The sequence below is a fragment of the Saccopteryx leptura genome, unplaced genomic scaffold (genome assembly GCF_036850995.1).
Source record: "Saccopteryx leptura isolate mSacLep1 unplaced genomic scaffold, mSacLep1_pri_phased_curated manual_scaffold_67, whole genome shotgun sequence".
NCBI lineage: Eukaryota > Metazoa > Chordata > Mammalia > Chiroptera > Emballonuridae > Saccopteryx > Saccopteryx leptura.
In genome coordinates this window covers 146,023-157,588 of record NW_027095749.1, presented here as the reverse complement: position 1 = coordinate 157,588, position 11,566 = coordinate 146,023, and the positions used below count along the sequence as shown (strand labels likewise).

At 39.6% G+C, this 11,566-nt stretch overlaps 1 protein-coding gene across 1 annotated transcript in view; it reads right to left on the bottom strand.

Annotated features, from left to right (window-relative positions):
* Positions 1-2,902: 2,902 nt before the first annotated feature.
* LOC136387080 (cis-aconitate decarboxylase-like) overlaps positions 2,903-11,566 on the bottom strand; it is a 38,933-nt gene continuing 30,269 nt past the window's right edge. The window contains exons 5-6 of the mRNA XM_066358138.1: positions 10,490-10,695; positions 2,903-9,601 (exon numbers count right to left, since the gene is read on the bottom strand). Coding sequence (XP_066214235.1) covers positions 8,644-9,601; positions 10,490-10,695 — 1,164 coding nt within the window. The 3' untranslated portion in view covers positions 2,903-8,643. The remainder of the gene's footprint in view (positions 9,602-10,489; positions 10,696-11,566) is intronic.

The window sequence follows — 11,566 nt, the reverse complement described above, 5'->3', positions numbered from 1 at the left end:
CTCAGAGCATCTGGTCTTCAGGCAGTTCACTGTCACCGCGACAAGTGGTGCCCTGTGTGAGAATTGGGGACCAAGTGCAAGGTTCACTACTTCAAAGTTGTTTATTGTACCAAGTTGTCGCGGTACCAAGTGGTTCCCCACGTGAGGAACCAGAAGAAACAACCTCCCAAAGCCTGGCCGAGGAAGAGGATGTCCTCTCTTCTCATCCTGTTTGGTAAGTAAGGTGACCAATCGTCCTCCTTTAGGCAGGACAGTCCTTCTTTTATAAGTTCCCTCCTCCCTCGAGAAGTGTCCTCCTACATGTCCTCCTTTTTGATATTGGAAGACTAATCTGTAAATGTCCGTATTCAATCCATCAATGCAGAGTCGATCCATTGCATGCGATGTGACGTATTTGTATCTAAATGAGTACTTTTTTCTTACAGTTATTAAAAATTAATAGCCATGTAAGCATAATTACAATATAAAATATTACAAATGTTTTTATTATGCATTTATCATATTACAGTGTATTATTGTTGCAATGAATAAAATGTTTCTTTTATTTACGATATTGTTTTCTTCAATTTATATTTGTCCTTTTCATTGTAAAAAAGTTGGTCACCTTATTGGTAAGGGATACAAACAGCATGCGAATAGCCCTTGAATGCTTGTGGTGAGGTCACTTTTAGGGATTCGGCCAGAGGATTTTCCTTTTCCTTCATGTCTTCCTCTTTTTTCCTTCATCATGGGGAAAAATCCTGAGTAGTGGAGTCTCAAGTTACAGCCATGGGGACTCCTCAGAGCTGCAAGGTAATGGTTCTTAATTTAACTGCCCTCTTGCTGTTAAGCCTAATGCGGAGGGACCTGAAACATTGAAGACACGAACAAAGTCCGTCGATTATACACCAAAGCTTTATTGTCTAGCTTGGCCAAGCGGGAGCAGCTCCAACAGAAATCTGAAGGAGAGCGTGCCGGCCCTTTGTTTTACCTCATTTTTATAGTTTTGTAAGTGGGAAGTACAGAAGCAAAAATTGTAGTTAGGAGCCCCTTACCACTATTGGTTATAGTCATATGCCCTTTAACATGATAGGACCATGCTCAATTTGCAAGCCATACATCCTTTTGGAGAAAACAAAATTTACAAGTCAACACAATGGCGGAAAGATATCTTTTTACATATTAAAAGGCATTCCTGTATTATCTAGTGTTCATCTGCTATCTCTCTGTCCAGAGTCACACGTGTTAACTACACGCATTTACATAGAAGAGGTAGTTTCCATGGGGACAAATGCCAGCAAATGGCTCATAGTTATAAGAAAAGGTTTATTTTGGCTCTTCTCTCCCTGCACCTGGCTAGCCATTCAGTCCTTTTCCCACAGGTGTGGTGGAATGTCTGGGGATCCATGTTTTCCTCCCCTTTGCATTTACAATACAATGCCAAGGGCCATCCTGACTATGCCAATCACACAGTACAGAGACTGTTCTCGCAATTTCTCTGCACACCTTAACCCAAATTATTAAAATGTTCTCCAAGCCTCTTAAAATATTAATATTAATTCTGTAGTTTTTGGTACCTTAAACCACCTGCGGGTGAAGTGGCTCAGTGGCTCCTCATTGCTAGTAATCTAACAACAATGCCATGGTATCCAGAGGAGGGACACTCAGACTTAGAAGATTGGGAAAGCACTTTTACCAAGGGGATGGTTGAAGCCATCAGGACGGGATATAAAATGACCCCTTGGGATTGAAAAGGGCTTGTAAAAACTGTTCTCACCACCTACCCGGAACCTCAGACCAGCCCTTCCCCGATATTTCCCCGATCCTGACCAGCAGGAAGTAGCTACAGAAGACACCTTCAGCCCTTTTCCTTAAACAACAAAAGGCTGGAATGTTAGGTTTGGGTTCATGTCTCCTTTAAATTCAGAGCCCCTTTAAAATCTCAAATTCCCCTCACTCAATCCTCCCCTTCGCTCAAGCAACTCCCCCCACACCGGGAAGGTTCTGGGAAGTGTCCTTAGGACAAGGCCTTCAGGAGGGACCTGAGAGTAGGAGAGGGAGACAGTCTGTGACCAAGGCCACAAACCTGTTACAACTGTGGGAAGGAAGGACATTTTCAGAAAGGTTACAGCTGTGTAGCTTGGCTTTTGTGTGTGCTCTGAGAGGCTAATTAAAATTCAATCTAAAAATTCCTTTATAAGTTTCTGGCAAAACATTATAAAATGTCAAAATGATTGATTACTATTCTTATTGTGTTTATACAAATTACCAGGCCAAGTTAAACCTAGACTTAATACTATAAGTAGGATAATCTTAATTTGGCTCTTTAAAAAAAAACAAAAAAAAAACTGAGGGTAATTTTGGAAAGAAAAAAAAAAGAGAAACCAAGTCATTTAAATAATTCAATTGTCTTTTAAAGTTTTTAACAAAAAATATGTTTGTTTTCCTTACGTTCACAAAAGTTTCCTGTTATTTCTATTATGTCTTCTAAAATATGACTTTGTTTGCCAATGAAAGAAACTGTTTCTAAAGGTCATGAAATATATTCATAAAAGTATCAACCTAAAATTGCTAATAACTGACTTAGTTGTCATTGAAAGTTAAGATTTTTAGAAGTTAAGAATTCTGACTAATTAGAAAGAAGTTGTTTGTTTTAATGATAAAATGTATAAGGTATGGAGGTACTTTTGAAAGGAAAAGGAAAAAATAAATTTTTTCTGAAAGCTGGTTATTTCTGAATGTTAAAGAAGGTTTGTGTAAGTTGCAGGTTTGTGCAGGTTGTAGAAGGTTTGTGCAGAAACAAAAAAGTAGGAACTGAGAAAGTAGACAAAAGTGATATAAGGAGAAGAAGGAAGGACTTTAGAAAAAGGATTGTCCAAAAGGAAAATTAAAAGGAACATTAGGACATTTTTAGGAGCCTCAGCAGCTTGAGAAATTCACCCAAAATTACAAGTATTACAGAAGGAGCCAATAGCTGTATTAAGCCCCAACTACACAAACAAGAAAAGGAGGAATCAGGAGGAAAGACTCACCCCACAGGAACAATTGTGTAAGGTTCTTTTTTACTCTTAATTTTTTGAGCATTTCCTCATCTGGACTTCCTGCAGCTGAGAGGCACTTTATACCAGCCAAGCAATGTCCTAAGCCTCTCATGCTGTACCGGGATGTATTAGCAGTTCTTGAATGGCAGAATCCAATCAAACTGATAACCTGGGGTGAGGGCATGTTGCATTTTTGTTATCAACAGGTCCTGTTTGAATATTGGTGAGGAACCTGAAGCCTTATCATGAGTTGGCATCAGCCCCTAGAAAGCAACTCGGTTCTAGAGATCCAGAAGTTGATAGCGAATCCACCTCCAAAAATGAACGCAAAAAAGAGGAGACCTAACTTGCTCCCAAGCACTCAGGGAGCGCCTGACACCACCTGGGACACTTTAAAACATCTGACCAGGCATGCTAAAGAACTTCTGCAAAATACAGACACACCTGTAACCCTAAAAACCAGTTTCTCTCTATGCTTGCCCTTCACCTTCCACTACAACCACCTAAACATCTTACTCCCTGTTCATCTTTACTAAAACAAAAAAGGGGGATATGTAGGAATACGCTGTGAAGACTTGCAGAGTTGGGGTAAATGATTAGAGGAGAGAGGTGTCTCAGGGCAGAGGCCCTGCGCGGAGGAGAGTCCAGGGCCTCTCTGACCCCTTTCTGCAAACAGCATAACAGCGGGATAAGATTCAGCAAAAGAGAAATGTTTAGGCTATTAGAAGTCAGCATGTTCCTTGTTGTTTACTTCACCCACCTGAACGCTTCTTGTCTGTTTCCTTGAGTTATTTGTACTGGCTAATAAATATCTGAGGAAGGCTGGGGATGGGGCTTCCAGTCCTTTGGTCTGTGGACTGGGGCTGTTGCCTCTCCTCGGCCCCTGGGAGGATCTGGTCTCTGGATAGTTCATTGTCACCTTGACATGCACCCTTTACTATAATGAACCTTAGCCGTGAGTACAATGATATGCTGAGTCCCATGAGTTCTTGTGGTGAGTACTTGAATGTGTGCATGGTCTTGGGGATCCCCAAACATACACAAGATACATAAGTAGAGATTCTTAGAGCTGGCGAAGGAGTGTCTAGTGACTGAGTCAGTTTGTCTCAGGGCCTGGGACATGTGCTGACGATGCAGAAATACAGTGAGGAAGCTGTAATGTACGTCTCTGTGAGCTGAGCCTTTGTACCAGTCTCTGGGGTGGGGGGAGGCTGGTGCAGTTATCCCTGGTGGTCTGGCCGGACCTATAGGGAGGACTCCGTTCTTCAAGCTCTTGGAAGTAGGAGACAACAGACTAGGCTTTAACTCTCCCATTTCAACAAAAGGTGTTCACTAGCACTGTGCTCAGAAATGCCCTTGCTGTTGACCCTCAGAGAAGGGAATCATCTAGGAAGGACTGTGTGGAGCCAGTCTCTCGCCATCCTCTCTGGTTTTGTTGTTTGTTTGTTTGTTTTTTGTATGTGGTACTGTGGTGGTGGATAGTGTGCAAGGCTACCAGAGAGGAGAGTGCTTAAGCTGTCCCTACAGATCCATACTTCCTCATATTTTCTCCTGCCTTCAGTTAACTTAGTGGGCATACACCAATATGAAGGTCACCTTGAGACTGTTACCCCCTGAGGAGAGGTGGTCTGATAAGGTGTTGGGGGTGTTAAAATATAAACTGAGGCATGTTAAATTTTTTAAGAGTTTGAGAAAAAATTGATTCAAGTTGGGCAACATTCAATCCAGCAGATAGAAAGGAGCTTCAAAGAGCTTACAAAGTAAAGAACTTATAGACGGACTTGTAGGAACAGGAAGGTATACTCGGCAAAATAGCAGGTTGGTAATTGCAAAGTGACTTTCCTTTCAGGGATGGCAGGGGTCTATTGGACAGATGACCTAACTAATGCTGATCAGGAGATTTCTGACGGACTAGCTTAAGATTTCGTTTCTGGGTGAAGTGAAACGGTAATTAAGTCTAAGTCTTGGTTTGGTGATAACATACCATCTGGTATACAGAAGATGTGTTGTAGAACTGTGTGCCTGAAACTTGTATAGTTTTTGCTAACCAGTGTCACCACAATAAATTCAATTAAAGAAAAAGTGACTGCACTTTGGGTCTGTTGTCTTGTTTCAACAGGGCTTATCTGAGGGTATTATTAAACTTGAAATGTGTCAGGACAGGATAATAAGTAAATTTTATCTCAAGGCCACAGTAAAAACCAGCCCTTCTTCCTTCTCGTTAATCAGCTTGTTCAAACCAATTCATCAGAATTAACATGATGCATCCTATGGCATAGCATAATCCAAGTTATACAGGAGCTAGCAGTAGAAAATTCTACGCAGTTCAAAGTACCACTTTTGCAACATCCTGCAAATTTTGTTATGTGGTATTTTTCTTGTTGGTTGCTTCTAAATGTTTTATAATTTTGATTGTAATTTCTTCTGTGATCCAAGACTTATTTAGAAGAATGTTTATTTTTAAATATTTCAAGTTTTTCTAATCATCTTTTTTATATTGATTTTTTAAACTTAATTGCATTGTGATTAGAGAAAATGATCTGTATAATCCAGTCCTTCAAAAAGTTGCTGGACTTGCTTTATGCTCAGTAGATGGTCCATTTTTATAAATGGTTTGTGATATTTTTTGAAAAATTATGTTGGGTGAAGAATTCTCTATGTGTCCAACAAATAAAACAGTTAGTTGTATTTAAATCATTAGTCTATTTATTTATTTTTGATTTCTTTGAAATATCAATTGCTAAGACAGAAGTGTTAAAATTTTCTCAGTATGAGAATGGAGTTATCTATTTCTTCTTACTGTTCAATATTATTTTGATGCATGTAAATTTAAGATTATTTTATTTACCTAGTGATTTGAATTTATTATTATTATTTCTAGTAATGCTTTTTGCTTGAAATTTTTTTGGTCTAATATTAACATTTATTTATTCTAGCTTTCTTTTGTTAATACTCCATCCATATTTCCCCTATCTTTTTACTTTCAACTTTCTGTGTCCTTATGTCTTGAATAAAGTATATAACAGGATTTAAAAAAAACCTCTGATGATACCAAAAGCAGAAACCATAATTAAAATACAAAAAAAGGTAAAATGGACTTGATCAAAATTTAAAACTTTTTCTCTTCAAAAGAGACCTTTAGAAACATGAAAAGACCAGTCACAAACTGGGAGAAAATATTTGCAAAGCATATAGATAAAGAACTTATAGCTGGAATGTATAAATAACTCTTACAACTCAATAAGACAAGCTAATTAAAGCAATTGGCAAAAATGAGCAAGAATTAATCATAAGGGAAATGCAAAATTAAAATCCCCATGAGATACTATTATACCTTCACTAGACCTGTTAAAATTTAAAAAGCTGACAATTCTAAGGGTTGGTGAGGATATGGAGAAACTGGAACTCTTAAACATTGCTGGTGCAAATGTAACATGATTGAGCTAACTTGGAAAACAATTCATTTTTTAAGTGAGAGAAGGGGAGATAGAGAGACAGACTCCCACATGCACCTGACTGGGATCCACCTGGCAACCCCTGCCTGGAGTAGATGCTTGAATCAATGAGCCACTGGCTACAAGAGGGGAAGAGAGAGAGAAGGGGGAGAAGGAAGGAAGAGAAGAAGATGGTCACTTCTCTTGTGTGCTGACTGGGGATCAAACCTTGAACATCCTCACACCAGACTTTATCCACTGTGCCAACTGGCCAGGGCCAGAAAACAGTTTTTAAAGAAAGTTGAACATGTACATATCAGATGACCCAGCATTCCCACTCCTAGGTATTTACCCAAGAGAAATAGAAAGATATGCCCACAGAAAGACATGCATGAGATTGTTCATAGAAGCATTATTCATAGTAGCTCCAAACTGGATACAATTAAACTGTTCATTAACTAATGAATGGGTGAAGAAATGTAGTTTATTCATACAATGGAGGGCTACTCAACAATGAAAGAGACTAAAGTGCTCTGATACATATATGGGAACATCTTAAAACATGCTAAGTGAAAGACACATGAGATTGCATGTTGTATGATATCATTTATCGTAGAAAAAGTTTGGAAAAGACAAAACTATTGAGATAGAAAGCAGATCATTGCTTGTAGAGGGCTGGAGAGGGGAATGGGGATTGATTGCAAGCAGTCAGGAAGAATTTTTTGGCTATGATAGAAGTATTCCAAAACTGGATTGTGGTGATGTTTGCACAAATCTATAAATTTACTAGAACTCATTGAACTGTACATTTAAAATGGATGAATTAATAATAGGTAAAGTAGATATTAATAAAGCTATAAAACATATTTTAAAATGAGTTCATAGCATTTAGTCCACTTACTGTTTTTGTAATGATACATGTATTTGGATTTTTTCCCATAATTTTATATCTGTTCTGCCTTTTCTGTATTTCTTTATCCCCTCCTTCTTGCCTTCCTATGAATTTTTATTCTATTAACCTGGAAGTGATACATTCTACTGCTTTTTTGTAATGGTCACCCTATAAATGCCAATCTGTAAACTTAAAAATCAAAGTCTAATAGTTTTGCCCTTTTCTTGAACACGAGGAATTTAGAACATATCAAATATAATGCTAATGTTGTAATTTTTAAACCCGTAAGACATTTTATTATTTGATAGTCAATATTTATTTAATTATAAACATATACACTTTTTTGTTGTTATTCTCTATTATATTTCAGACTCTTCATTATTCATTTCTCAAATATTTTTTTTTGTAATGAAAGATGACATTGAAGTGGTTAAGAGCATGGCTTCTGGAGCCAAATGGCTTTGTTTTTTAGATTGCTTTTTATTTCTGCTTTAAAAAAGAGAAACTAAGGCAGAAGGCTAACCATTAACATGTCCAGGATCACATCTAGAAAGTTATAGAGGCAGTATTTGAACCCACTAAGCCCTGGTATTTAAACCCAATAGCATCCCCTCTATTGTGGAGAGATTCTAATAACTCAGAAATCTAGGCCCTGGCTGGTAGTACATACAGCATCAGTCTGGCGTGTGGAAATACTGGGTTCGACGCCCATCAGGGCACACAGGAGAAATGACCATCTGCTTCTCCACCCCTCCCCCTTTTACTCCCCCTTCCCCTCCTGCACCCATTTCTTGAATGGTTTGAGCAAAGCTGGCCCCAGGCACTGAGTATGGCTCCATAGCCTCACCTCAGGTGCTAAAATAGTTGAGCCAAGGAGCAGCAGCCCAGACAGGCAGAGTATCACCTGGTAGGGAGCTTGCTGGTGGATCCCAGTCGGGGTGCATACATAAGTCTGTCTCTACCTCCCTGCCTCTCAATTGAGGTTCATGAAGTTCATAAAAGTTCTCTGAAAAGATTGATTTTATAAGCAAATCACAGGTGACTTGAAATTCAGCTTTAAGAATGCTTATAAAATCAATATCTCTTTGTTCTTGCATATATATTGTCTTGCTATAGGTAATTGGATCAGGCCTGCCAACTTACAGGGCAAGACTCCTTCCATATATATCCAATTCTGTGCCTGCACTGCTCCACCATGTTGCATTTATTTCTGGGCAGATCAAGAGCAGGCCTTTGATCTGTAAAGCAAAATCATTGAATTTCGTCAAATATAAAGTCGTTTCGATAGTGGTAAACCTCAGGAGAGATTGTATTGTGGGATTGTTAAATGCTGGATAGATTTTTGAACCATTCCTGGTGTAGAGGGTTCTTTTAGAAGTGTGGTTAACATAGAACAGTCCTCTAGGTCTGCCAGGTTGTCTACTATCTCTATAAGTCTTTCTACTGTATCACAGGACAGCATCCTGGAGACATTGGCTCTGAACTTGGCCTGTAGATCCTCCTGGCTCAGTGGCTCCCTCCAGTGACCGTAGAAGGTATCAGAGCGCTCTATGAAGGTGGCTCCGTCTTTGAGGGTGACACTTATCTCACAGCATAGTGTGTTGAAGCTTGGCAGGTTGTCCCGAGGGTGCTCCAGCTCCACCTTACAAAGCAACTCTCTCACCTGTGGCCTGTTGATCTGGTGTTTGTAGAATGATGGGACAGTGATGCTACCATCAAGCAGCATGGAATAGGCCACATACTGGAAGGAGTGATGGGCTTCATGTTCCGAGTCTGGGAAAGGCCGGTTTACATACTGGACATCTGGAATTCTGAGCACAATTCTCTCAATGTGGTCAATGGGAAGGTGCTTTCTCACAGAAGCAGCTGTATCTGCCACCCAGTGGGTGGCTAAATGCGCAGGGAAACGCTTGAAAGCCACATCCTGCTGGTCCAGGAGCCAAGTGTAAGAATCTGGGTTTGGAAGGACTTCTGGGGAATAGTTGGCATAGAAGGCCCCAAATCCTGTCTGCATGTCCAAGACTTGCTTGTTTCCTTGGAGATCCAGCATTGCCAGAAGAACAGCTTCTATCCCATGTCTGGCAGCATTGCCCATATGAAGAGGCTTGGTCTGAGTGGCAGCATTTGCCATGGGTGCCCCGCCATGAGAAACAGCAATAGCCAACGCCTCTTGGCACTTTGTCGTGCTGAGCCCTAAAATCTTGGATGCAGCAGCTGCACTACCCAAAGTTCCCACCACTGAGGGGGGGTGGAATCTGAAAAGCAAAAAAGCAAAACATTTGGAGATTTACATACCTCAACCACCAGGAGGCAGTATGTGTAGTGATCAGGAGCTTAGATAACGGAGCCATGCTGCCTGGGTTTAAATCTCAATTCTTCCACTTATTAGCTCCATGATTTTGGGAAAGTTATTCAACTTTTCTGTACCTGTTTTCTCTCATATAAAAGAGTGATAATACTAGTATCTACCTCACAGGGTTTTGTGAGTTTTTAATGAATTCATATGCCTATAACAGTGCCTGAAACATGGTAATTCTTTATAAACGATACTTTTACAGTTATTGGAGAAAAGCAAAAATGTTGCTGAATGTCTATGTAAGTAACTATAAAAATTAAGGGCCTTTAGAAACTGTGAAAGTTTACTCAGTATTCCAATTCATGCCTCTCTTGCAGGCTGGACCACATAGCAAAATAAATATTGTATTGAAACATATGATACAGTCAACATTTAACCACTTGTGGTCTATGGGTCGAACAGTCAGGCTTAGGATATTCTGAATGTTCTCATTAATCTGAGAAACCATAATAAATATCATAGTAGATTCTGCTTTGCCAGGATCAGGAATATTCAGAGTACCCTCAGATGCCAGAATGACAAGAGTTACCCCAGGATTAGAGACCCCAATTTATTTCATGGTCCTGGTTGGCTTTCTAAACCCAAAAGAGATTTTTCATTAGGCCTTCTGAAGTCATACCTTTGATTATATGGTTTGATATGTGACTGGTGACCTGATTTATCTGTTAGCACTTATGTCAACATCCTCACCTGAACCAACCTTTACGTCAGAAAACTCTACAGAGGTAATGATTGACAGATGAAAGGAAATATGTCTATCTTTCCTTGGGGCAAATATTTTCCATACCTTTTTGGTATGTCATTGGCTTCCTTGGAAAAATTCATTAATCGGCCTTGCACTTCAATCCCAACATTGAAAGCAAGCAGTAGGTCAAGGCCAGAAAACCTTGGACTTGGAGGTAGGGCTTCTGATAAAGCCAGGAGCACAGGAAGGACAGCTCCAGAAGGGTGGGTGGCAGGATGCCACGTGTCATCAAAATCCATTGAGTGAATCTATATAAACAGACACACAACAACCAAAACCAAAAATATACTTCCCTGAATGTAATGGCTTTGGACAAGTAAGGGTTTAGTTTGGTAATAACCTTGTTTGAGGTGAGATTTTTAGATCTGATTCTCTGAAAATAAAACTTTTCAAGTGACTGTGATTCTTGGTCACATCACTGGGCACTGGACAGGCTGGGCTGGGAGCAGCCAGTACTTTGGGGAGTAGCTAGTGAGCCCCAAGGACCTTGGATGTTACCCAGATGAGAAGAACTGTCTGCCAAAGCCCCTGAAAGATCTATGTTCCTCTTATAAACAAAGCTGCAGAATTAGGTGGCTGCTCCTCCCACCCTCCTCCCCTTTCCTCCCCACCCTTCAAACAAGTCACACTAAAACTTCAATGTCATTTATTCCACATCAGGCCATATATTTTTATGCCTCTTATAATTTTAAATTTATAGAAAAGTTGCAAGAACTGATGAACCTCAATTATATACTAAGCAATATTTTAAACGCATTATTTTCTGCTGTGAGGTTTTATTCCCCTTTCCCCTAGCCATTTGCTTTTCCCTTCTATGAGACAGTAATAACCAGAAGTTCATGTAAAAATACATTTTAATGATTTTTTGGATGTGGCTGATGCATTTTCCACTGCTTACTGGACATTTAATCCTGGATGCACCAGAGGGCTTGACTTTCAATATTCCAAGCTACTGTTCCCCCAAACCATAAATATATCTCAGAAATCCCAACACATCTATGTCCAGATTATATCTTTTGTACTGCCTTTGAAAAACAGAAAAAAGCATAAAATTTGTTTGTCAAACGAGAGATGCTGATTTTTGGTTCAGAAAATATAGACACCATAAATCCATGATTA